General features: G+C 34.4%; 3 protein-coding genes across 20 annotated transcripts in view; 2 read left to right on the top strand and 1 right to left on the bottom strand.

Moving 5' to 3' along the window:
- The first annotated feature begins 211 nt into the window (after nt 1-211).
- Nucleotides 212-4,852, top strand: LOC106772019 (probable splicing factor 3A subunit 1). 16 transcript variants are annotated; one of them, XR_002669475.1, is made up of 8 exons: nt 212-287; nt 409-451; nt 800-3,045; nt 3,154-3,452; nt 3,897-4,028; nt 4,123-4,194; nt 4,295-4,304; nt 4,577-4,852. XR_002669475.1 is itself a non-coding variant. In XM_022785712.1 (5 exons), the coding sequence occupies exons 3-4, from the start codon at nt 880-882 to the stop codon at nt 3,421-3,423; spliced, it is 2,436 nt and encodes an 811-aa protein (XP_022641433.1). In that variant the 5' UTR covers nt 212-287; nt 409-451; nt 800-879; the 3' UTR covers nt 3,424-3,452; nt 4,123-4,852. The 16 variants fall into 16 exon arrangements, 3 of the variants coding, with proteins under 3 accessions (XP_022641433.1, XP_022641434.1, XP_022641432.1); XR_002669473.1 differs by having other exon boundaries at nt 4,539-4,852; XR_002669472.1 differs by having other exon boundaries at nt 4,531-4,852.
- Nucleotides 4,853-8,516: 3,664 nt separating this feature from the next.
- LOC106770981 (mediator of RNA polymerase II transcription subunit 21) lies at nt 8,517-12,096 on the top strand. Of its 2 annotated transcripts, none has more exons than XM_014656845.2 (5): nt 8,517-8,713; nt 9,507-9,745; nt 11,188-11,265; nt 11,385-11,436; nt 11,765-12,096. In XM_014656845.2, exons 2-5 carry the CDS (start codon nt 9,539-9,541, stop codon nt 11,845-11,847), a joined length of 420 nt encoding a protein of 139 aa, XP_014512331.1. In that variant the 5' UTR covers nt 8,517-8,713; nt 9,507-9,538; the 3' UTR covers nt 11,848-12,096. The 2 variants fall into 2 exon arrangements, with proteins under 2 accessions (XP_014512331.1, XP_014512330.1); XM_014656844.2 differs by having other exon boundaries at nt 9,501-9,745.
- A 1,115-nt stretch (nt 12,097-13,211) lies between these two features.
- Nucleotides 13,212-22,197, bottom strand: part of LOC106772066 (CWF19-like protein 2) — a 21,075-nt gene continuing 12,089 nt past the window's right edge. Inside the window, exons 1-11 of one of the 2 annotated variants that reach the window (XM_014658218.2) lie at nt 19,385-19,532; nt 18,941-19,045; nt 18,356-18,419; nt 17,901-18,278; nt 17,020-17,223; nt 16,764-16,934; nt 16,245-16,619; nt 15,305-15,384; nt 14,669-15,026; nt 14,096-14,308; nt 13,212-13,714 (exon numbers count right to left, since the gene is read on the bottom strand). In XM_014658218.2, coding sequence (XP_014513704.1) covers nt 13,376-13,714; nt 14,096-14,308; nt 14,669-15,026; nt 15,305-15,384; nt 16,245-16,619; nt 16,764-16,934; nt 17,020-17,223; nt 17,901-18,278; nt 18,356-18,391 — 2,154 coding nt within the window. In that variant the 5' untranslated portion in view covers nt 18,392-18,419; nt 18,941-19,045; nt 19,385-19,532 and the 3' untranslated portion in view covers nt 13,212-13,375. Of the gene's footprint in view, nt 13,715-14,095; nt 14,309-14,668; nt 15,027-15,304; nt 15,385-16,244; nt 16,620-16,763; nt 16,935-17,019; nt 17,224-17,900; nt 18,279-18,355; nt 18,420-18,940; nt 19,046-19,384; nt 19,533-22,197 lie in introns of those variants that run through there. The other variant, XM_014658219.2, reaches the window with a different exon arrangement.

Raw genomic sequence — 22,197 nt, 5'->3', positions numbered from 1 at the left:
GCACATAATGTAGTTATTATGAATATTGTTTGCCACTGATAATTTCTTTAATGTCTCATAAATCACATTATCTTTTATTTTTTTTTTAAAGCATAATCAAATGCATTCTTTATATCTTTAAGATAATTTGCAGTTAGAATGTTTGGGCCATGTGCAGCCCAGCCCACAACGAGCCCACACAAGAAACCGTTTCATGACGCGCTTGATACTAAAGAGCCCACAGTCCGCGCATTGAGGGAATAGTTTCGTCTCAGAGGAGAAAGATCTCCACCCACCCTTTTGCTCCAGTAAGGTTTTCTCCTCAATTTGTGTTCTGCTGCTTCATTTCTTTCCTTCCTTTCTTTCCCACCCATACTCTCTTTACTAACTTCATATTCTTCTTCCCTCGCCGATTTTTTCTTTTGCCAGATTCGATTTAGTTTCCTTTGGTTCTTGCGGAAGAAAATTTTCGGTAAGCAAGAGATTTATGTCCTTGTTTTGCTCGCAACTCATCGATTTGGACCGCATAACTCCAATTTTTAGAACCTACTATGAAAATTAACCCTTATTTTTTTTTTCAAATTGCATCTGAGTAGCGCAATCCGCATCGTTTATTTATTTTTTTATTTATTTTTATTATCATCGTCAAGAATATGTTCTTTTGTTATGGTTTGTATTACTGTGTTGAATACTCTGTAATGTTTTTTCAGTTAACTCTAGATGTAAAGCATGGTTTGCGTGTTTTTCTTTGCCCATTTCTCGAGTTCGTTAGGTTTACTTAGTGTGGTTTTTTACATTTTTTGTTTTGTTTTATTTGCAGGAGCAAGAAGCTGGTTTGGTGTTTCTTTTGTTTCACTTTTATGAATACCTGAATTTTGAAGGGTTTTAGGGTTTTGCAACATGTTAGGTTCATTACCTATATTGCCTCTCCCTGCACCTCCTGCTGATGGAAATCTAGGTCCTCTTCCTGAGTCTCAAGTGTCTGAGGAGAGGACTTCCAATGAGGAGCAGAACAAATCAAATTCAGCTTCTGTTCCAGTGCCAGCAACAGTTGCAACCCACACAAGAACCATTGGAATTATACATCCTCCTCCAGATATTAGGACCATTGTTGATAAAACGTCCCAGTTTGTGGCTAAAAATGGTCCAGAATTTGAAAAGAGGATTATTGCAAATAACACGGGTAATGTCAAGTTCAATTTCCTTAACTCATCAGATCCCTATCATGCATATTATCAACATCGGTTGGCTGAATTTCGGGCTCAGAATCAATCATCAGGGCAGCAAACTCCTTCCCAGCCTGCTGACTCGGCTGTTCCTGAGTCAGCTCCAACTGCCCCTGTTCCTGATAGTAATGGCATAGCAGCAATAGAAAAACTCGATGTTTCTGCCCAGTTTAAACCTGTTAGGAAAGTACTTGAACCCCCAGAAGCAGAACAGTATACTGTTCGACTTCCTGAAGGAATTACAGGTGAAGAGCTAGATATTATAAAGCTTACAGCACAATTTGTGGCTCGAAATGGGAAATCTTTTTTGACAGGGTTGACTAGTAGGGAAGTCAATAATCCCCAGTTTCACTTTTTGAAACCGACCCACAGCATGTTTACGTTTTTTACTTCCCTTGCGGATGCATATTCGAAGGTTTTGATGCCTCCAAAGGGATTGACAGAGAAGTTGAAGAAGAGTGTGTCTGATATGACTACTGTCCTTGAAAGGTGTGTGAATAGGCTGGAATGGGAGCGTTCACAAGAGCAAGCTAGACAAAAGGCCGAGGATGAGATAGAACAGGAAAGAATACAAATGGCTATGATTGATTGGCATGATTTTGTGGTGGTTGAAACAATAGATTTTGTTGATGAGGAGGATGAAGAATTACCTCCTCCAATGACCATTGAGGTGGTTATTAGGAGAAGCAAGGTGTCAGCCACGGAAGATGATACAGTTGAGCCTGAAAAGGAGGTTGAAATGGAAATGGACGAAGAAGAGGCTCAGCTTGTTGAAGAGGGCATGAGAGCTGCTAGTTTGGAAGACCCAGATGACGGGAAGCAAAATGAAGTCAGAATTACTGAAGACCCTGAACCACCAATGAGAATTGTTAAAAACTGGAAGAGACCCGAGGAGAGGATTCCCGCAGAAAGAGATTCAGCCAAGTTCGTTGTTTCTCCTATCACTGGTGAGCTAATTCCTATTAGCGAAATGTCAGAACATATGCGAATTTCTCTCATCGATCCCAAGTACAAAGAACAAAAGGAAAGGATGTTTGCCAAAATTCGAGAGACAACTTTGGCTGCGGATGATGAAATTTCAAGAAACATAGTTGGACTTGCCCGGACCCGTCCTGATATATTTGGTACCACCGAAGAGGAGGTCTCCAATGCTGTCAAGGCAGAGATTGAGAAGATAAATGACGAGCAACCTAAACAGGTTATATGGGATGGTCACACAGGTAGTATTGGGCGTACTGCAAACCAAGCCATGTCACAGAATATTGGAAACGAGGACCAAAATGATCCATCTAATAATGAAGCCAAGAACCTTCTTGGTCCTGCCGCACCTCCTCCAAGACCTGGTATGCCTTCGGTTCGTCCACTTCCGCCACCACCTGGATTGGCTTTAAATCTACCTCGTGGTCCTGTGCAGTATTCTGTTCCTCACAGTGGTGCACTTCCGATTCCTCCACCCAGGCCTCCTGTCATTCCGATGATGCCATCTGTTCGGCCAGCTCCTCCTCCTCCAATGCAGATGACTTCTGGTCAGCAGTCAATTATGGCCGGTCAACCTCCCCCAATGCCTCCATCAATGCATCTGAATAACCAAGGATTTCAAATACCTCCACCACCAGGATCCCAATTCACTCCTGTTCCAGTTCCCCGACCTTATGTTCCTCTTCCTGTTCCACCATCAGTTATGCCTATGATGCATCCACCACCTTTGCCACAAGGAGTGCCACCACCGCCACCACCAGAGGAGGCTCCTCCCCCACTCCCAGAAGAGCCGGAACCAAAGAGGCAGAAGCTTGACGATTCTGCTCTGATCCCTGAAGATCAGTTTCTGGCTCAACATCCTGTATGGATCGACCCAGTTAACAATTATTATTTTGTCAAATGTTTATATATGTGTAGCGTTAGTGCTATTTTATCTATACTAACTGGCAGTCTGTTTTATTGACTGTAGGGACCTGTTCGTATCTTGGTATCTGTTCCTAATGTTGATGAAGGAAATCTCAAGGGACAAGTTCTGGAAATTACAGTGCAATCTTTGTCTGAAACCGTTGGTAGTTTGAAGGAAAAAATTGCCGGGGAGATTCAGCTCCCTGCTAATAAGCAGAAATTGAGCGGCAAACCAGGCTTTCTCAAGGATAACATGTCACTTGCCCATTACAATCTTGGTGGTGGTGAAACACTTACTCTCACCTTAAGAGAGCGTGGTGGTAGAAAGAGATGAGATTGTCGCCTGCATGTCGGATGAAGAAGGTTGTTGTAATCTTTGCCTTATTGTAAGGCATATGGACTCTTATAGTATTGATAGATTACATGACTTAATTTCATGAATTATATGTTGAATACATTAGATTAATTGTATTTTGAGACATCTTGAAGTATTTACTGCTTTCTCGAACACTGATGTTAATTCTGGAATACAGATTTTGGCACCTTGGCGCTTCTCTCTTGAGGGAATGGGAAGTAGTGGAGTTCCTTTAATCTAATATGCTCTATTCAAATTATTTGCATCACTGATTATTGCTTTCTTTTGTATTTCAGTTTAGTATTTTTTTAATTGAGAAGTTTCTTTGCTGTCAGGGAGGGATTATTTACATATTGACTTTTTGTTTGTTGTTTCATTTTCAGTATTGCAATAATCAACGTGAAGTGATGATTTAGTGTTTTCTTTTTCTTTTCATTTTGTCTTCTTCCTAGTGTTTAGGTTTTTGTCATATATTGGATATTTTCTCGTACAAGGACCCTGTTGGACAGTTGATTAGAAAGGCATTGGTTGCTGAGAGCTTATGTACCTTTAGCTGGGTATCTTGTTTGGGTTCTAGTCATGAGGTTGTTTTATTTTGTTGTTTATGTCCTTAACCTAGATTATTTCTGGCAGTGGTTGGGATGGTTGTTTTTTGATTTGGTTGTTTTGTCACAACAGAAATTCTACTTGGAGTTGTGGGAAGGGCTGTGCAGCTTAGCCTGATGTGTTTTTGAATGAGATGATGCGCAGGTAGAATGGTCAACGATCTTTTCTGTGCTGTTGTGATCTTTCACTTTTTATCTTGTAAGTTTTGTGCTGATGGCAGTTTCTGCCTGCCAATTTATTGCAGAATGGACCAGGTTTGGTATTTTAAAGAAGGCACCGATTCTCGTGTTCATCTTTTTTGGGATATGTTAGGAAACTCTATGTTTAAGTTGCTATTGAATGATTAAGATTATCCGGTCATCCTTATTCTGCCATTGTTTATTTGTTGGAGCTTTTGTTTAATTGTGCCTTTGTTTCTTCCCTCTTTTTACCTCCATCCTCCCCCATTGGCCTGAATTTTACGTTTTTCTTGTGTGTGAGATTGTTAGTATCCCCTCATCGGAGCCCTATGTTTGACTCTCGACAGACTCACAAGTTGGAGATTGGTAAGCTTGCTTGCAAGAAGCTCCCGGGAAACGGCATTGATGTATAAAGATATTGAATTTGACTTCTGTTTCTATTTAAACTGTGGAAATTGTAGTCTCTTACAATAACCTTATGATGCCCCCTTTCTGTAGCTTTACCAGATCCCAACTATTCTAAGAAATACGTCATTGTTGATACTTAGGCGCCGAATAAAGTTCCATTTGCCGTAAATGAGATGATCATTGTTGATATAATTGGTAAGGATTAATTTTAGATAGTTGCCGTCTTGAAAAAATATAGCTCCTTAAGATGAGAGATGTCAGATTAGTCATCCAAACATTGTCAACAAAGAAGATCAAAATTTAGCTCTGCTATGGTGTATGCCAATCTCTATGTACTGAAGTAATATAGTCTGCAGCGTTTTGGTGTGGGAACAAACTGCCCTCACGGACGGTTTTTTTTATGCGAGGGGTAATTTTATGCTATAAACGAGATTTGAATGCCTCCAGTTGGGGGGTGAGAGTATTAAACTATTAATGAGGTGTCTCGTTGTTTTTCCGATGCATTGTTATGATGGGTTGATCTGGTAATGATCGTTTGATTTAATTTTTGTTTTACACTTGCAAAATGTTTGTAAATTGTTTACAAACTTGTTTTTGACGAACCCAGAATAATTGACATATTTGGTATATTTAGAAATTGCTTCTCGAATACATGCTAAAAGTAACATCCATTTTTGTGGAATTATGAGTTTTCTTTATTGTCTATATGAAACTTTCTTTGGTTTTCATTATTCTAAAATTTTGATTTTTCTTTGCTTTTTTAAAATTTGGGAATTGTAGGTTTATTTTTCTGATTTTTTTTTCTTTTTGTATTACTGAATTTTTTTTGTTTCTTATGTTTATTTTACAAAATGTAATGTTTTCAATTGACAAAAGTTAATAACGTATTACAACATTCATATATTTTGCATGGAATGATGATTTAATATTTTACTGNATATAGTTAATTAGTATTATATAATTTTGGGTTAGAAAACTATAATTTTTAGTGTTGGAGCAACACAAAATAAAGAATTTGTTGCTATGGATTGAAATTAATACTTTAAAAAAGTTCTTTTGGACGCAAAGTTTTAGTGTCGTGGGTAGAAATATTAATTTGGTTGAATAATTTGATGACTTAAAACGTAGACAAATGACTAATTTATCTACTGATAAAAATAAAATACTAAATCTATAAGTAGATAATTAATTTGGAAGAAGCAGAAAAAGGTGAATTAAAAAAAAAAAATCGGTGTGGAATTAAGACGAAAAAAAATTGGTGTGGGATCTTATTCAATAGTGAAAGGAAAGTTGGTATATCATACTTAGTTGTTAATGTTGTCATAATCGGGAGTAACCTCCATCAGCCTTTGGAGCACTCACACTGCTCCCATTGCCAGTAGCTTCACAATTGTTGGCATCGCAAAACTCACGGCCATTGGCGCTCGTACTACTGTTACGTTCTCTCTTTGCTTTTGCTGTTATTCTGCTGTTCTGNTCACTCTGTCTTTCCTTCAAATTTTATACAGAGGAACTATTTTTAGTTTTGAGTTGGGTCTTACAACTTTAAGACTTATTATGAGTTATTTTTATCATCTATAAAATTATATTATTTTAAAACTCGTTCACTCGATTAAAAAAAAATAGCAATTTTATTTTGAAAAAAATGAAAAGACTATAATAAAACTATTGAAAAGAATGTTTTAACAAGAATGGTGTGTTATAATTTTGTTTCAATGCAAATCTATGTAGAGAACGATGGAGGGGCTAGCTAATCCTAAATTTCATATCATAGAACTCTCTGCAACATGATGATGGGCAACCATTTAAACAAAGTTATTTGTACAGTTACAAGACACCATTTTTTATTGTGTGATTGTGATGTAAAGCTTAAAGGAGAACCTCAAGTTTAGAAGAACTAAAGATGAAATTGCTCTCAGTTTTTTAAGAAAAGAAAATTCCCTCCTCATTTCCTTTTGTCTTTCTAAAGACTAAGAACAAATTATCACTATAATGACAGATAAGTATCTGATAGGGTTGGAATAAAAGATGTACACCAGACTTGATTTCGGTAAACGTGTGAATCACTTGTTTAAGGTATGTGCATTTTTATGAATGAATTTGATAACTGTTCCTTTGTAATGGTGTGAGACTGAGCTACATTGGTCCTGCAACCATTATTTTGGCTGCAGGAGAAGTTTCCGTAAGCTACAGTAATTTCNTTTCATGTTTAACAATTTGTTTTTACCATTGTCCACCACGTTGTCACTGAATCTATGTTCCATTATGTGATAGCTCATTATCATGTTGTGTGTAAAGGNTTATTAAGCTGTGTATATTCCTCTTTATTTCCAGCACTGGCTAAGTTGTAACTCAGTTTATTTATATATGCTTNAGATCAGGATATCATATTTTGATCTGCTTACTTCATCAAGCTAGAAGCCGAGTGTATGGTCATTGTTTCCTAAAGTAGGTCGGTTGTATTTCAATTAGCTCTTTCAGACTTTAAAAATGGACTTTGAGTGTGATAGTATTTGAACTAAACTTTTGTTCAGATAGAATGTGAGCCAACTTAAGAAGTTTTGGACTCTGATACAGTATTTAATTCATATATGTTCATGGGCTTTTGCCAATTTGGTTGTTCAACTTTCATTTTCATTCAGTTTTAGTTATATAACACTGGTTTCTAGTGTCAGATGGGAAGCCGTGAATCTGTCTTCCACATTTACAACACAAATGATTTGATTTTTCTTACGAAACCTGATTTTGAACACGAGGAATCTTCATTCGGAGAGCACAAGAATAATGAAGAGTTATGTTTTTCCCAAGTCCCACATCGAATGGTTTCAAAGGAAAAGTGGGCAGCTTATCCTATAAGATGAAAGATGGTCACCCAATGTTATTCACGGAGCCGTGTGATAAGTACAAAGCGAACTATTCTTTCGCCTTTTACTAAAGAATACCGTGTGCTTGTCACTTGAAGCGGCATACGCCAATTTTTGAAAGGGCTTTCCTTTTGGAAAGCTCTGCAATTTCAGTCAAACTTTTTTGGTTTTTATGTAGATTACTTCTACTTCCTTTGTAAATCAAAGTGGTATTGTTCTCCAGTGAGTTCTACTTAACCTTTTAATTCTACTACATTTTGATTTCAATAGTCGAATTCCAAATTAAAAAATTGATTTAAGAAAATGAATTTAAAAAATACTTATACAAGTAATTAAAGAATGAAATTTAGAAATAATACATATATAAAGAGAAAATTACATAAAATTTCTTATATAACTAGTTTTTTTATTATGTGTTACATAAAATTTCTTATATAACTAGTTTTTTTTATTATGTGTCAATTCAAATCTTTGTAAAATAAATTTTTATTAAAATAACTAATAAAAATTAATTTTAATAACAAAAAATCAAAATTAATTTTAACTGACAAATACATTAAATTATTTATCAATTATATTTTGTAAGATAAAATTAAGTTATCAATTTCTTCAAATCTTTTAAATAAATGTATATTTTTAAAATGTGTAAAATTTAATATTTTTTATACAAATATTTGAATTGGTTTTAAAATAATAATTTTATAAAATTTAAATATTTTAAAACAATTTTATAATAATTTTAAATAGATAAATTTAAAATTTTTAAAAGATAAATAAAATTTAATATAAAACATAAATATACATAAACTTAATTTTTTTAAAAGTATTTAATAAATATATATTTTAATAAAATTACTTGTATGATATTTATCCAAAAATTAAATTTGATTTTAATTTGGATAAAAACAGAGAAAAAAATAAAAAAGATTACAATATGACATATGACACTTCTTTTAACAGCATTAATACAAAACTATCGAAAAAGAAACTTATTATATCAAATTCTTAAAAATAAAAACTAAAATACTAAACCCATTTGAAATTTCCTACAAGAATGATTTAACAAGTTGTAGAAGAAAGTGAAGTTACTCTGATAAGTGAGTTAGCCCGCCAACCTCGCCTTTAGATTTTTGTCCACACAGCAAAGCAAGAAGAGAGCAATCTTCTCAGACCAGAGCAGAGTGCAGAGTCAATCAGAGAGTACCACAGCAGGTTCGTTTTTTGGATTTTGCTTGAATTTTTGTTTCCCTCTTGATTTGCCCTAGTTTTTTCGCTGCAAATTTCATCAATGACGAAGAGGACGCAAATCTAGTTAAGAGCGAACACTTAAACGCTCTTTCTTGTGTACAATCTAGGTTTAGTTTGTTATTCGGTTTTAGTTTTTGGTTTCTCTCTTTTGAGAGAGAATAATAATGAAAAAAACAAAAAACAAAATTGAGAAAGGATTATTGCGGCTTGCTTTGCTTTGGTTTGCTTCTGTTGTTGATGTTTTGGCTCTTAAAATTAAAAATTGCTTAAAGAGGAGGTGAGATGAGATTGCAGGTTTGTTAGTTTTTGTTTGCTTTTAGAAGCTTTTGCCCTTTTTTTCTGCCGCTAAGCCATGAACACACTGCTATAGCCCATGTGAATGAGATGAAACACATAAAAGTTGAATTTAGAACCAACCACTGCTATCATAGATGCAGTGCAAATTTCAGTCTCTATCCCCCAGTGCAGATAATCTATAATAGATTCATTTATTTTCCTTCAAAATAACCATTTTTAGCCTAAATCCTAGAAAAACACTATGTGATTCGTTTTCGAATACCTGAAATTAAGAATGTCTCCGTGATTTTGTTACCTTTTGTGTGTGTTTTGCCGATGCAACCAGTAATTCATGGTGTAAATTTTGAAGCTATTCATATATATCATTTATTGGCAGTTCTAATATTACATTTTTTTGTGCCCTAGACCTTGATGAATTTACATAAAGTTTTGCATATAAGCTTTGTTTCTTAAGGTGCAGGTACATTTCAAAAGTTCCTCCACAAGGTTGCAATGGATATAATTTCCCAATTACAAGAACAGGTTAATCTGATTGCACATTTAGCTTTCAATACCATTGGGACACTGCAAAGGGATGCCCCTCCTAATAGACTGTCGCCAAATTATCCTGAACCACCAGCACATCCTACAGAAGAGGGGACAAATTTTTCAGAGCAGCCAAAGTTGATGAGTTCTACTTTAGTGAAGGCTGCCAAGCAGGTACATAGCATCTTAGTCAATAGTGAAAGGCAGATTAGTATATCATACTTAGTTGTTAATATTGTCAAAATCGGGAGTAAACTCCATCAGCCATCAGAGCACTCACGTCACTTCCTTTGCCACTAGTCTCACTATTGTTGGCATCGTAACCATCAACCCAGCACTCACTCTCATGTTCTGTTCTCTCTTTGATTTTTGGTGTTCTGCTTTCTCTTTGGTTCTATATTATATAATTTTTCATAGTTCTCCTGTAATTCAAGTTTATTATTTATCCTTCTTAAGGAATTCATTATAATGGGAATTCTCTGCAATACAGTCCCTTTTTGCCATTTTTTATTTAGTTGTCTTAAAAATCTCACCTGAGGATTTCGGTTGGTCTTTGACACATCAGGTTCATTTTCTTGCAAATCTTGCTTCTGTTTTATCATTATCTTCAAAGTCTCAAAATGGTTCATTCGTTTTTTATTAGTCGGTTTGGAAATCCGTTGCACCTACAAAGTCTAAATATTTTGTTTGAACTGATTTTCTAAACTGGATTACTGCCAGTTATTTAATTCAAATTTAAAGACCTCTAATTGCATTGTCTGCTGACTATTGTGTGTTGTGCCCGTTGAGTTTTGAACTGCTCTGGCAGTTTCCCTTCTTTTGGAATAAATTGTTTGGTGTTTTTGGTGAACATTTGGTTTTTCCAGAGGGGCTTCAAAAGTTCCCGTGTTAATTTTAGAGGTTTAGAGTGTGATAGAGATGTTAAAAGGCTTTGGCGTTCTCAATTTGGGATTGTGTGGTGTACATGGTTGGAAAGATGCGTCAGATTTTTCTTTTGTCAAATGATGCCTCGGGTTTTTATTTGAGATCATGAAATAGTTCACTTAGCTTCTTCGTAGTGCCTGCAAATGGTTTTTCTAGGGGATATCTTTGGTAGAGATGTACATGGATATTGGTATACCGTGTTACACTTCATGTTCTTAGTTTTTGGGGCTTTTTCTTTCATTCTTGATTTAATTGTTGAAATTTCTTGTTCCAGTGCATTGAATCTATCCTTTATAATTTCTATCAACAAAAGAAGAAGGTCCCCAACATATCTTAACTTTTTTAGTATTTCTTCTGAAATATATTATACAGATCCTACTAAATAAACATATTCTAAGACTGGCATGGGTGCATATGGTATTATTTCTCAAAGCAAAATGTTCAAGTTACCTTTGGATAAAAACAGATGTGTATCCAGTATTTCAATTGTGTTTGTTTGAGGATAACATGCAATGCTTGCTTGGAAATTGTAAACCAACATTGGATGTATACATAGAACCAATTTAACCAATTGGACTCAGGCTTATATCTTTCTTATTTTGTGATGCTGAACTTCATTATTTATTGAGCCTTTTGTCTTCATTATTTCATCACTCATAATTTATCCATGAAATATATGGGTTTTTCTGTAGTTTGATGCATTAGTTGCGGCTCTTCCTATATCCGAGTCAGGTGAAGAAGCACAGCTTAAGAGGATAACAGAACTACAAGTGTGTATCTCACACCTCACTTTTTATGTGATTGACTGGTGAACTTAATAACAAGTAATCTAATTGTTACAAACAGTGTTTATGCTTTTACATCGTTTCTGCATTTTTTCGCCTTCCAGGCTGAAAATGATGCAATAGGCCAAGAACTTCAAAAGCAGTTGGAAGCTGCAGGTTGTCCAATTCTCTCTTTATTTCTGAACTCTGAGCTTTATTTCTTGATTTCTCTGTATAACAAATGAAACTGTAAATTCATGTTAGATAGCCAAACTGAGTTTTAGAATCTCCAAAAGAAAAATCATACATGCAAAAGTAGTTTCTTCAAGCAATATTAAGCATTTTATGGGCTATACAACTGTAGTAGTTCGGTGAAGGCTGGTATCCATCTGTAATGTACATTAACTTATAATTCTGACTGAAAATGCAGCTGTAATGTGCTTTGGACTTTAGGATGTCTAGAGAAGGTATGAGTCTAACTAACACTTTGTGTTCTTGATGTCAGAGAAGGAATTGAATCAGGTTCAAGAACTGTTTAGGCAAGCATCAGATAATTGTTTGAACTTGAAGAAACCAGATGACAATTAGCTATTGACTAGATCAGAGTGATGAATTTGGCCAGAAGTATCCCAACTTGACACAAAGCAGGGACTGGTGCAGCAAGGTTTTCCTTTTCTCCATGAAGTCTTGGTTAACTGAAACAGTTTATTTATTTTTTTTATTGTTGCAACTTTTGTATGACGCATGATGTTTTGCGAAATCCATAGTTGTTACTGTAATTACATTCCTGCTGTCCATGGAGAAATGAAAGCCTTATGGATACTAAGTGTTTTTTTTACCATCTTTATTTATGTCATTTTCTGAAAAGTAGGCATCTTATAGTGACACCTTTTTTTTCGTTAATGATTACAGTTTAATGTTTTTCTTAAATATTGACAATAATAATAAGTGTGTTACTTCTTAAATCATTTTTATTAATAAAATCTCATTCTGTTAATAAATTTATTTTTTATGTTGTAAATTTAAATATTTCTTTAGTTTCCTTATCAACAAATTAGAAATATAATAATTAATGTTGTATTGAGAACTGAGTAAAAAATATTAGTTTACTTAATCTTGGTTAAAATATTAAACGATGTTTATTATCCATTGCTTTTAGACTAAAGATTTAAAATTTAAAACGGGATCAAAAGTTGGTGAGTTATGATTATAGATTCAGTTTCCTTCTGTTTTAAATATAAGTTTTGTAGTTGTAAGAACCCTCTTATATTTCTTGCGACATTTACTTGTTTGGATTTTTATTTTCTGTAAGTTGCGAGTCTATTCCATTTCTCAAATTAAATTATTTAATAAAAAAATATTATTAAATTAGTGAGACATTTATGAGGGAAATATTTTACCACATAAAGGGATCCAAGCGAAGTACTTGTACTAGAAATAAATTTCCATCTTGCTATCAATGTGAAATAATTTGACTTGAAAATTAGTGAAGGGATTGCTATATTAAAATTTAATGCTTATAGATTTCATATAACATTATACTGTAACTTAAGACGGAATAGACTTTCATGCTAAGTAATTAATCAATGTCATTCTCCTCGTAAACCATTTAAGAGACTAGCAAGGGACTACAAAATGGATGTTTCCCTCATAATGTAATCACTAATTTGTGAGAAACTAAAAGAAAATTATTCGGTCGATAGCTTTTATGCTATTTTGTGATTTTCTTGTTACACAGTTCCGTGGCATCTTGATTAGAAATAATAACATTAATTTAAATAAATCTGTAAAATCATTGCAAAGTTCATATGAATAAACCTATAATTCTTATAAAATAGTTGCACCATCTTGAGTTCCCTATGTACTGGTGGGGGTCAAAATATACAAAATGTTTCATTTTCACAAGCTAAAATTGTAAATTTCGATAAAATAATGTACAGTACACGAACAACGAATAAACAATAATTCACATTCTTTTTACCTTTTTTGAAAAGAAATGAGTACACACAGCACCGCCACATTCATTTCTATCACTAAGATATTGTATGCCAGGGCAGATTACAATGTAGATTAACTAAATCCTTAAATCAACGTGACCTAATCTGTAAAACGTTTGTTAGGAAGTTTCATGAAGCTGTTTTGTCCAGTCAAAATGATCCCACTCTTTGGAAAAGCTTGCAACTAACTGCTTTTGAACCTCCATGACCTCGTAGCGTCGTCGTCTATACATGTCCTCATCTGCCAATTGCAGCATGCCTCTTACCACATTCAACCCGAGGCTGCTATTAAATTGTTTTTCATCATCAATAACATGGACAAAACCCTTGTTTAGACCAAATTCAACGTGGAAATATGGAAAGTGTTTGGGAATTGAATTGCGCAATCCCTTTTGACTTGTATCAATAAGTTTCTTGGCATTGTGCTGGCTCCACTCATCTTCAGCTTCATCAATCGCCTATGGTGAACCCAATTTAAAGAGTTTAAATTTTTAAAATGCTGGTAATAGAAAACTAAAAACAAATATTAAATGCGGTTAATAATAATGGATAGAAACAAGACAACACGTATCCGTACATCATAGCTACCCTAGCTACACTAGTGTGTCAGTGTTAGGAATCAAATATAGACTGCTATGATAATTCAGTTCGATAGCACAAGAACCAAGAAAGAAACTCTAGAAGATTAATTTCATGCTGGCTTTGAACACACCATTACGCAATTATGTGCAGCCTAAAGGATTGGTAGTTGATTTCCCGGATGCATTAATGAAAAACATCGATTTTGAAGAGAAAGACAGTAATCAGGACAACACAGAAAATAATGTTTGGCAACTCACCTTTTTAAAGTACAAAGGAGCCTCTTTGGCAATATCTTGGGGTAAAGGAATGCACTCAACCATACAATGCCTTCGTTGCTGGGCCAATCCCATAACTGTCTCAAGAAACACTACCTCCTTTTCTTGCTTAGCGAACATCATAATTAGGCACTTCTTAAAGTTTCGAATTTCTGTCCACACATTATCGTCCACAGTTCTTGTAGCTGATTCATGCTGTCAGATAAAAGGGAAAGACAGAGTAGCAAGGTTAAAATTCCATGAAAATAAAAAATAACCAAGTTCTTATGGCACAAGACCAGGCGGCTCAAAAATCTGTACAGCACTTTCAATTCAAGTCAAATTAATACAACTTAATGTTACTCCGAATTCATGCAATAATACTAATCTACCAAACTATTATCCCAAGTTCAAGAAAGCAGTATCAAATACACTTAAATTCCCGTCACTGTCATCCATTTGAATATTCTCCTGGACCCGCATATCACTCATATTGCAGGGATTGTGCTAAATAAACAAAAAACTTCACTGCTTTCAACTCCTAAAAAAACTGACAGTAGCAGATATTGAAGTCACCTGAATTGGTAAAATGCAGCAATGACCAGGAACCACGGGCTGCCACTGTGGCAACATAAGATATGTGAAATTTGCGATTGAAACAACAAGATGCATAGGTCGATTTGGATTTTCTAAACAAAAGAGGCAGCGTTCTTGCTGAGTCAAGAACCGATTAGTTTTTTTTTGGATCTTGCCGTCATCACCTGCTTGCTTCTTTCTACTCTTTCTGCTTGGGCCATCCTCAAAATCATATTCATCATCAGCCTGAGTGGAAATACTAAACTTCTTGTTCTGCATTATCTTGCGGGCAAGATGCATATCAGCATCATCTTCTCCTTTCTTCTGTCCAGCCGCAGGTATCTTTTGCATAGCATACCTTAAAAAAGTAAAACATAGCCATTAAAGCATTATAAATATTACAAGGATAAATAAAGCTGCAGAGTAGAGACCACTAATAATAGTGTAACACGTCAAACATGATTACAAACATAAAAAGAATATAGAAAGGCAAACTAAACATAAATAAGAGAAGCTCAGTTTTTTCTGTAACATGAGAAACTTTATCTTGGGCATAATGTTTTCACATTAGAAATGAATAAACTGCGAGTGGGATAATGGACGAGAACACAAACAAATACACAAACAGCCAAATACCTGCTAGAACTGCCATCTGTTCTTGATCTAATTGAATGATCTTGATTTTCCTGTTTTGTGTTCATAACTTTTACTTCTTGCTGCCCACCAAACAAGAAAAAAAAAAACAGACAATGAAAAATAATCAACAAACTAGAAGGATAAGTTTCTGTAAATGAAAGATAAATACAATATGTTGAATATTGTCTGTTTGCTTACTTTTACCTAAATAAAATCTATCTGTATAAATCAAGGGATTTTGACTATGAATTGATCGTTAAAACTTAACATTAAGAGTCAACATCTCAAGAATTTCAGAATCAATTACATTAGAATCAACTATTATCATCAAGCCAATTAACTAGGCTAATGTCACCTCCTCCCAAAGCAAAAGGCAACGATAGATAATGCATTATGTACTCATACAAAAGTAGAAGTTTTTCAACTCCTCGACAGTTTAGCACCATCTAACAAATCCCACTTCCAAGAAGAAAGCCATAGAAAACATGAAAGAGAAGAAGTTCAGAAAAAATGTCCAATTTCAGGGCAAGTGACAAAGCAAGATTGACAGAAGCATTTTAACTAGTAGCAAATACTGATGGAAAGAAAACTATAATATAGCAGAGATCAGAGAAACAATGAAGGAAGTTATAATTCAAGATAGACTTTTCAAGGCACCAGGAAAGGAGAAAAGTTTGTCCTAATTCTATAATAAGGGCCATAATCACAAACATTGGAACCATTATCTGAAAAAAAAAAAAAGTTTGTTCTGACCATTTCTACTTTATCTAAGCTGGTAATAAGGAATAAATTAATAGCACTATTGTCGAATTCAACACTGAACAGGCACATAATAAAATGGTCAAGGGTGGGAAAAATACAATGCGCTGGTTTAAACTGCAAAAACGATGAGATGCAACCATCCAGAAAAGACACCATATCCTATTATTATATGCTTTACCATTAGTTTTTCAGCTTCTTCATGCTTTCCCTTCAAACGAAGTTGCATAGCCTTGGCTGCCAACTGATTTGCACTCATCTCATTCTTGACTTCAGCACTTCTTTCCACAGGAGTGTTTGCTTCTAACGGAACTTCTTCCAATTCAACACTTTCCAAAACAGAGCCATCAGAATTATTACTCATCTTGCTACCGAAATTTTGCATAAAGCTTCCATCATTAGAAAACTTATTTAGACTAGATACTGCGGCAGAGATTATCCCAGCACCCTCAGCTACCATGCGTTGGTGGCTCTTTCGCTTTCCCCAAGACAATGAATCTTCAACTTTAGGTTTTCTCATTTCATGGTGGCGAACAGAAACATCCTTTAAGTAGTCCTGTTAGCATTTCATTAGCCGATTTAAGTAAAGTGCAAAATTCCAGAAAAATGTGATTAACACCATAATATTTATTGGACACAAAACAAGTTGAAGGAACAAGAAAGAAACGTAAAACAGTTATTTATTTCTCATCAAAGTTACCCTTTTATTAGGAGCCCTTCCACCACGCTTGTGAGAATCTGGAGAGTTTTCTTCCGTTATCCCTTTTTGTCTATTTTTTATAGCACGTAGATGTGCTCGACCAGGAGCAGCTGCATTAGATGCAACAGATGCGGTCAACTCACCCAGAGAACCCCACCTTTCTTGCACAACCTGCATATATCAATATAAGTAAATGGCAATTTTTTACAGCATGACAAAGATGCCATCTTAAATAGGAACAAAAAGGCAAAATAACCTCATTAAAGTTTCGTCCTTCTCGAGCTGCTTGTTCTTGTGAACGCTTTAAGGCTTTGAGTCTCCAACTTGCTCCTCCATCCCCAACAAGAGAAGAAGATAGAAGTTGGTCAGCACCAACTTTAGCTCCATCCTTTTCTTCTGGGTAACCACTTCCACTATCCTTCAAATATGGATTCAGTTCCTTAGGATTCGCTTTCTTTGGCTGAAAAAGAAAGCAAACAAATATGCCCTTTTATCACCATACATTGGCTCAGAATGAAAGATGAAGTCAAGCTGCAAACTCTATGACAATGTTTAATACAAACCACAACAAATGGAAAGGCAGTTCAACTATCGGAATTTCAACAGAGAAATTAAAACATTGTTATCCAGCACTTTTATCTCAAACAAAATCAATATATCAATAATTGAATAAAGAAAATAATATAAAATACTTCTCCTGCAGAAGAAGGCCAAATAATCAAACCATTTTATCTTCAGGAGGCATTAGCTCACCATGTCACTGCCTAATACATTCTTTTAGTTTTGGAAAATACCTCATATTTTTTCCCATTTGCCTTTTATTTTATCTCTTAATGTGATGAGTGATAGCAATATAAGGGAAAAGAAGTTTCTCTTCGCTTTGATTTATTCTTTGGTCTTATTTGTAGTTATTTTATCCTTCCCTTCTCATTTATTCTTTCATATCTTGTAAGCAATAGTAGAAAACACACCAACATATATCAGTTAATGAGAAAATTCAAACAAAAGCATGAAAAAACTAGTCAAAATAAAATACTCTGTCCTCCATTGAGGACAGCAAAAGAATATAAATACAGAACCCATCAGGAAAGCTACATATGTTAACAGACAGGAGGGAAAGATATTTAACAGACATACCTCCTCAACAGGAACCTCCTCTGATAAATTCTCCTCTGTTTCCGTAACTGCAGGCTTCTTACTTTGAGCCCTGAGCATCCAATCCAGTCCCATTTCTTTTCTCGCAATTTCCATCTTACTAGGAGAATCGTCCCTTTTATTTTTTGATTTACTCCTTCTCTTCTTTTCATCTTTATCACTCTCACTTTCACTTGAGTAAAGAGAAGAATCTTCATCAGACGAATACCACTTCTTCTTCCTAGATCCTTTCTTGATCTTAACTAGCCCGTCATCATCAGAACTGTCCCTAGAGCTCCTCCCTTTCTTCTTATTCTTTCCCCTTCTCTTATATGATTTTTTCCTTTCTTTCGAGGAAGAATCCAAGTCCTCATCATCCACCTAATACACACAATCAGACACGGGAAATAGGAACAATAACACTCACACTGAGATACAAGTACAGTAGCTCTATTCACCTGGTCCCGGGGAATGAATTTCACACCCGAAAACATTTTCAAGCTTCCTACACTGTACCAATGCCTGCATAATAATAAAAATAAAATTAACAAAGCCAGAAAAAAGGTAAGTGTAACAAAAGGAGGCCAGCACCGTCCGTTGCAGCCCGATCCATCGAAAACAGGCCAGACCGGGCTGGCCCATGAAAACGGGCTGAAACACAGAACCTGTCCGGCAGCAGGGCGGGCTGGCCCTCCAGTTATGATTTTTTTTTTTGGTACTGGAAGCAAGCAAGCTGACTTTTAGTGCAGTTTTTCAATACATTATTTGAGATACATGTTTTTCAATACATTATTTGAGATGCATGTTTTTCAATACCGACAATGGTACACACACAATGCACAATAACACAATTCATAAAGACACATTAAAGAAACACTAATCCAAAAAGAGCCAAAACCAGGGCAAATCAAAGGAGCACATCCCAAAATCAGGCAACCACAGCTCAATACAATCTGGAAAATCTGTAGAACCCCAAAACAACCACTAAAATCACAAAACAAATCAACGAAATCAGGAAAAAATCAAGAGATAAACGCTCGTACCTGTTCGTGGTGGCGAAGCTGCTGTCGGAACCGCCGCTCTCCCTCGCGTCGAGTGGTCCGTGGTGATGGCTCGCGCTCGTCGCCTCTGTGCGGTGGTGTTTCGTCCTGTGAGTGAGTAACTCTGTGAGTTTCGTTTTTGCCTTTGTTTTAGTACGCACATATGTTTGTATTGTGTGTGAGTGTGAGGTGAGAGACAAAACAGTCTTTTTATTTGAAAGGTTCTTCAACGTATGCGAGGGAAGGACACGGTAATAGAAATAACACACAAAAATGCAGAAATTAATAGCAAATGAAGAGATAAAAACAAGTAGTTGAAGGCAGGAAATAAGAGCATGAAATGCATAAATTGAACAGGAACATTGGAAATTGAGAGGAAAATTCACCAAATAATCGCGTGGAATTGAATTTGGAGGAAAAAAAGATTAAGGAGAGGAACAAACTTACCCTAACAAAAGAACAAAAGGTACCGGCTCGGCGTATCCTCCGGCAACGCAAGATGGGAAGAAAGCCAAGCCACCAGCGATGGTGCCGTTTTCTTCAGATGCCACCACTTTGAGTTTCACTCTTGATGGTACCTCATTTTATTTTTTATTTTTTTAACACAAAGCCACTATGTATGTAAATTTATTATAATATAAGAAAGAATATACATCTTATTATTTATTTTATTTTGTTGATATTTTTAAAAGTTAAATTTTTAATCATTTAATATTTTTAATTTTTATTTGTATTTATTTTATTATATGTCAAATTATTTTATTTTTTATCTGTTTATTTTATTTTTTAATTTTTTAATTAATATTTAATTCACTGTTATATATGCATAAAATTTATTTCATTTTATCTTTTTATTTATTTATTTTAATTTTAAATTAATTTATTTATATTATTATTTTATTCTTATTTTAACTTTTTATCATATGATTTATATTAAAACTTTCCAAAATCCATCTCATGACATTCAAGTTAAAAGAGATAAATTGAACATCGTTCCTGTTAGGATGTACTGTTAAACTTATTCTTATTAATATGATGATAATGCTCCTGCACCGGGCCGGGCCCTAGATAGGTAATTTCTTTCCACACCTCCAAATATTTCCCTTGCATCCAAATATGAAGAAAGTTTCATTTTTACCCTTTATCCGATTTGTACAATTTAGAAGTAACTTCCCAAAATAAAAATTGGTTTTTATTCTAAAAAATTAAAATCTAAATTCACTTTTATAATCTTTTCTGAAATTAATAATCCAGAAAATAATTTTTACAAAACTAAAATGGTAATTTTAGAAATTTGATGGGAAGCAAGAAGCAATTGACTGGGTGCAGGAAGCAATTGCCAATCTTTGCTTAACTTTTGCTACCTATAGGCCTTAGGGGTTTGAGAAACCTCCCTAAAAAATTATATAATTAGGGGGAGAAAATTTCTCTTTCAACATTTATAGGGAATAAAAAAATTATTAATATCTTAACAATGACTTATAAATAAGTTTAAAATCATATTTCGAAAAAAAAAATGCCTTTTACCGATTAACTCATATATAAACTAATTTTGATATATAACCAAACTTATATTTTTTAAGAATTATGAACAAACAAACCTCTGTAAATTTTTTTATGATAATCATATGGTAAAATTTAAGATTCAAAATTAATTTAAATGTTGATGCTTAAAAAAATACGGAAAGTGATAAAATACTAAATATTTAATATATGAAAAAGAGTATAACCTTATAAATACTTTTATTTAAAATGAGGATTTAAATGTAACATATTTGATCATGTACAGCGTGAAAGTACGACTTTTGTATTATGTTTGATGAAAAAAAAAACAACAAATACATTGTTTGATTATTGGTTCTCAACTTAATTTAGTTGGTTTGGTTTGGTTTAACTCGGTTAGATTCAGCTTAACATAACTCAGATATATTTAGTTTGGTTTGACAGGTGAGTTTGGTTTGGTTTGGTTTGGTTGACTCAGTTCGGCTCCTCTCAGCTTGGTCATTCCGCTCGATTCAATTTAGTTCGATTTGGTTATGCTGGCTCGGTTCAACCAGGCTCTGTTTGGTTTGGTTTGGTTCAACTTGACTCGGTTCGGTTTAGTTTGGCTAGGCTTAATTCGGTTCGGTTCAATTTGGTCCGGTTCTGCTCGACTTGGTTTGGTTTGGCTCGACTCGACTCAATTTAGTTCAGTTTGGCTCGGTTTAATTCGATTTGGTTTGGTTCAACCGACTCGGTTGGCTCTACTCGATTCAAGTTCAGTTTGATTCAGTTCGTTTCGATTTAGTTCGGTTCGATTCGGTTTGACTCGACTCGGTTCAATTTGGTTTGGTTTGGTTTGGTTTGGTTAGAGTAATTTAGCTTCTCTCACTTGATATATGACTAAATGACTTTAGAAAGCCTAAAATAACTCCAAAGAAAGTTTGATCTAGTCCTACAAACCAAAGAAACATGGTCACGATACACTGTTATGACAATTTATCTCTATAGAATCTTGTAAAAGATTTAAACTTTACAAAAAAAATAAAAGGACTAACATGCAAAGAAAAAGTAATTGGTCCAAAAAGAGATACAGAAAATCAATTTACTCTAATTATGAAACTGATTAGATTGACTTTAAGATATTGTCTTGAAATCATTCTGAAGGTGTCTAATATTGAAATACCTAAACAAGGAGCGAGAACTCTCACAAATAAATTAGATAACTCTAAAAATAAATATTTTTAGAAAGATAATATATTTTTAAATGGATAAAAATGTTAAACTTTTCTACTTGTGGGTCACGTAATTCCATTGTAAAGAAATCAAACTACTTTTAACATGACCTTAAACTTTTTAAACTGAAGTTAAATTCACTCTACGATTTCGATCTAGAAGGAAAACTAGTATCGATAAAATATAACTTTAATTAGTGATATTTTTTTATTTTATTCAACTGAATACAAAAATGACATAACTTTAATGTAATATGAAATGACTTTATATAATTGTAAGAAAAAAATTAAAATCATATCACAAAATTGCACTATCATAGTCAAAAAAATCCCAAGGAAGGAGCTTAATAGACAGTAAACTGTACATAAATGTTTTAAGTATGAAATTGAAATAGTGGAGAAATAAGTGTATAATTTTGATGTAGGTTATGGTTGATTGATTTGAAGGAAAAGTCTAGAGCTTAGGAGAGGAAGTAGCAATGGTTGATCCCAGAGAAGAGAAACATGTACGGATAAGGATGGTGACCATGGACAATAATGGAGGCC

The sequence above is a fragment of the Vigna radiata genome, chromosome 8, assembly GCF_000741045.1.
Source record: "Vigna radiata var. radiata cultivar VC1973A chromosome 8, Vradiata_ver6, whole genome shotgun sequence".
Lineage (NCBI taxonomy): Eukaryota > Viridiplantae > Streptophyta > Magnoliopsida > Fabales > Fabaceae > Vigna > Vigna radiata.
This window is presented reverse-complemented; position numbering and strand designations above follow the sequence as displayed.